This window comes from Macrobrachium nipponense, chromosome 1 (assembly GCF_015104395.2).
Source record: "Macrobrachium nipponense isolate FS-2020 chromosome 1, ASM1510439v2, whole genome shotgun sequence".
Classification (NCBI taxonomy): Eukaryota; Metazoa; Arthropoda; class Malacostraca; order Decapoda; family Palaemonidae; genus Macrobrachium; species Macrobrachium nipponense.
In genome coordinates, this window is record NC_087200.1 from 60,364,287 (window position 1) to 60,368,275 (window position 3,989).

Sequence of the window (3,989 nt, forward strand, 5' to 3'; positions counted from 1 at the left end):
CAAGGTAGGTGTTTACGAAAGGATTGTTAAGCCATCTCAACTTTATGCAAGTGTAATCTGATAACCTGAATACACATCAAAGGAAAAACTTCAAAGTTGTAGAGATGAATTATGTACAGTATGGGAAATATGAAGAATTGAAAGCTTGCTTGTAAAAGAGTTTTGTATACTTTTCCAAACAAAGATATTGTTGATTTGATTGTTCATTGTATACATCATTGAAGGATTGATATTGTTATTTTGTACGGTTACATATATCTAGAAACCATGCTGAAAATACTGCATGATTTCAGCAGTACTTTCTCATTGGGCAAAGTCAGTTGCAATATTTATTTCCCTTAATACATAGTATTCCATATGACAGGAACTCTCAACCCAGCACTCCAGGACCGGCAGGGACGGCCTAAACGGGATATTTCTACCATTATTCATATTTTGAATGACCTTCTGTGTGCCACACCCCAGTATCGTCGACATTCAAGCACTACTATTTCTGTAAGCACATCCACCCCAACAAGCAGGAGTAAAAATCATTCAAGTGGCAAACGTCCATCACCATATTTCAGTGGAGATGCTTCAAGTAATATTCTTTCTCAAGATGATTCTAGGGCATCTGATAGTGAGAAAAATTCTGTAAATGGCACACATTCCAATGAACAAGGTAACCTTTTTCTGTGTCTCTTTTTCTTTTTTTATAAGAATTTTACAGCAGATGTCCAGGTCTTACTCAGCAGAATAAAAATAATAGACATGTACATGAACATTATGATAGTTTTACACCAAGGTGGGAGTTAGTTATTATTGCTCATATTCTCATTCCTCAGACTCTGATGTAGATTGCCATAGAAAATGTGAAAATTTCGAAGGTAAAATGTACTATGTATATCAGAGCATAAATTTCAGTATTAAAATATTACTATTAGGTGACAATAGCTTGTAGCCCCCTAACCTCTATAATTAAAAAAGAAAAATTAAAAGCTTTACATTATTTTAAAAATTTTCCTCTTGGACCAAACATTTCAAGAGGACACTTGACATTATTTACTCTTATTACCTTTAAAATAATAAGTAGAGTCCCATAAGGAGGGAATCTAAGCAGCACACTGAACAAAGGTGCTCTGCAATTATGCCTCCTTGTACAGTAGTATTAGGAAACTGTTTATATGTAATAGCTATCCCTACTAAAATGCATATTTACCACATGCATACTCATACTCGTTAGATTATTTTTTAATTAAACACACTTGAAAATAAACAAAATTAACAAAATAGAATTTTGTAACAGTACTGATGATACATTGGAATGGTCTTCTGCTTCAGATAAGGTTGGAACACTGAACAATGAAGGACTACTCATGGGAGCATCTGGGATAATGTTCGAGTAGATGAAATTTATGGAGTTTATTTTGTTAGTTCATGTACATTTTAGTATCATATTTGAAGTGTACTAGATCCCTCCACATTTAGTCTTTCAAGGAAATGGAGATGCAGATATAGCAGTCAAGTTTGTAACAGTTTAGGTTATATAAAAAAAAATACTGAAAACAATTATAAATCCACTGTAACAAATGAATGGCAGGATTTGTAGAATTGTGTACATGTTTCATACATTGATACTTAATGGCCACTGTACATTATCTAGTTCCTGTTTGTAGAGAATGCAGTACAATATTGTCAGTAAAACATACTTTGTATGACTGAACATATTTTCAATCTACACTGGATGGTAAATAATAGACACAAATTCCTCAAGAAAATTTTGTCAATCTTCAGCAAGTAGTTTTTCATTGTAAAAGTCTTTAGGAGCTTATAAATTGTATTAATTTTCTTTTTTCTTTTATAAGAATAATGTGTTTGGGCTTACTGTGTGAGTTAGTTTTTTTTTAATTCCATGGTCTTGTTAAGCTAATTTTTATACAACAATGTGTTATCTCATTTTTTTTTCTTCCTTTCTTTTACAGATTCTGGTGATGAAAATCAGGCAACGAGAACTAAAGTTGAACAGTTGAGATTTATAATGGAACAGCGACGTGCAAGACGCAAGGCTCGTCGGGATGCTCGTGCACAACCTTACCCCCATGCAGCAGCAACTCCTTGGTCCACAAATAATACTGTTCCAACTCTTGTTACTACAACCAGTACTACTGCTAAAACTGCATCTCAAACTATGGAGGTTGATAATAGTAATGCAGATGGAACTGATCAAGCCACTTTATGTGAACTCAACTCTGAGACAGTGGTTGCTTAATGGTGGCTTAACACTAGAGGAATGATACAATGCAAGAAGCCTGTGAGGAAGAAGAGGATTGTCAGTATAGTGGGCTTTAATTTGGATTGGCATTAGTACGTAACTTCCGCTCAGTTGCTAATTTTCAAAAGATAGATGTGTTCTTTCATTCAGCCAGTCTGTTTAAGCCTTTACAAGGGTTGCTCTGCTTGGACTGGTATTGTAGTTATGGATGGTGTATAGTCTGTGATTTAGGGTTGATTGTGTTGATGTAAAAACATGCAATACAAAAGCATTGTTTGATGTGCTTCCATAGTTGGAAAATGGCATGTAGGTCAATCACTATATTGTACTGTGCACAAGTAAAACTGTTATCAAGTGAGTGCTAAAACACAACGGAATAGAAAGAGTAAACCCAATTTGTCTTATCGAGATCATTTAAAAGTATGCTGGGTTTTCAGGAAGCCTATACAGTATTTGGCAACAACTAATCATGATACAGACTAGAAACCCCCAAGGTTTTCTGTAGGTCAGTGAGGCCTAAGGAAGATGTATTGCACAGAGGCAGTGTTAATTTTTAGGACATATCAAGTGGCTGTTTTGCCTCATTTCAAGTGACTTTTAGGGGGTAAAGGAAGAAACAAGTTGCAATGGAGGATGTGAAGTCTTCACAATGATGTTGGCTTTTAACGTTTATTTTATATATATTGATCTTAGCAACACACACTTTCAGTGATGATTATATTTGTGAAATGCCATTGTTTTATATTCTTTCATGTACAGTTTAATTTATTCTACTGCCTTAACAAAGTGGTTAATGATGAGTGGGCTACTGAAGCTTAAAGAAGAGGTATAGTATATGAAGTTCATTAAAATTTCATGCCGTTTTAGCTTGTAAACTTTAATGTTTGTTCATCTGAAGTTTCTGAAGTGTTATTTGAATTGAAGTTGTAAAGAATTCAGATCTTCTTTTGCCTCCAAAATCCTTCAGATACCTAGTAATCTTGAAATAATATAATCACAAGATATTAATGAAATTTACAAAATACTATATGAAATCCAAAAATCGTAAGGGATACAATTTTAGATTTTAATACAAGTTCTGTCTCCTTGCTAATAATATAATAATGATAGGAATAACAGTAATGATGCAGCCTAGTTATTCATGTCGTGTTTGGCTTCATTTAGGCTATTCTATGCAGTTTATTTAAAGGGTTTGTGTGTATATTGCAGTTTCATATTAAATCCTGAACCAGACTGATTGAATCTACCTCGACAGTAGTAATTTGCACCAAGTTTAATGATGGCTTGCAATTAAATTTTCTTGTGATTGTCACTGGTAGAGAATGATGTTCAAAATATCACCCCATTTCCTATAGCACCATAGAAGCAGTTGCCATAGGTATGAATAGAATTTAATGAATGAATAAACATTTATTTCGTTTTAAAAGATTTGTAGGTCAATACGTAGATGTTTTAATTGTGGGTGTACAACATTTAACATTTCCACAATTATTGGTTATATATTTTGTTCCTTCAATTCTTTCTTTTATTTTCCTTTCTTGGAATTTATTGTCAGCTATAGTTTCAATATACTATTTAGGTCATATGAAAATAACTTCTTTATTATCAGCACTGGACCTCAGCTTCTACAAAATTTGTAATTGTCCATAATACCACTGAGATGTAGAGATGGCAAAGCTCATGTTATCTATGTGTACGTGATAATTGTATCCAGTCCGGTTTTACCTTCTTGTATGCG

The 3,989-nt window shown here is 33.6% G+C and overlaps 1 protein-coding gene across 1 annotated transcript in view; it reads left to right on the forward strand.

Moving 5' to 3' along the window:
• Positions 1-3,767, forward strand: part of LOC135219340 (midnolin homolog) — a 244,503-nt gene extending 240,736 nt beyond the window's left edge. Inside the window, exons 6-7 of the mRNA XM_064256016.1 lie at positions 365-661; positions 1,962-3,767. Of these exons, the coding sequence (XP_064112086.1) occupies positions 365-661; positions 1,962-2,248 (584 nt within the window). The 3' untranslated portion in view covers positions 2,249-3,767. The remainder of the gene's footprint in view (positions 1-364; positions 662-1,961) is intronic.
• The last annotated feature ends 222 nt before the right edge of the window (positions 3,768-3,989 follow it).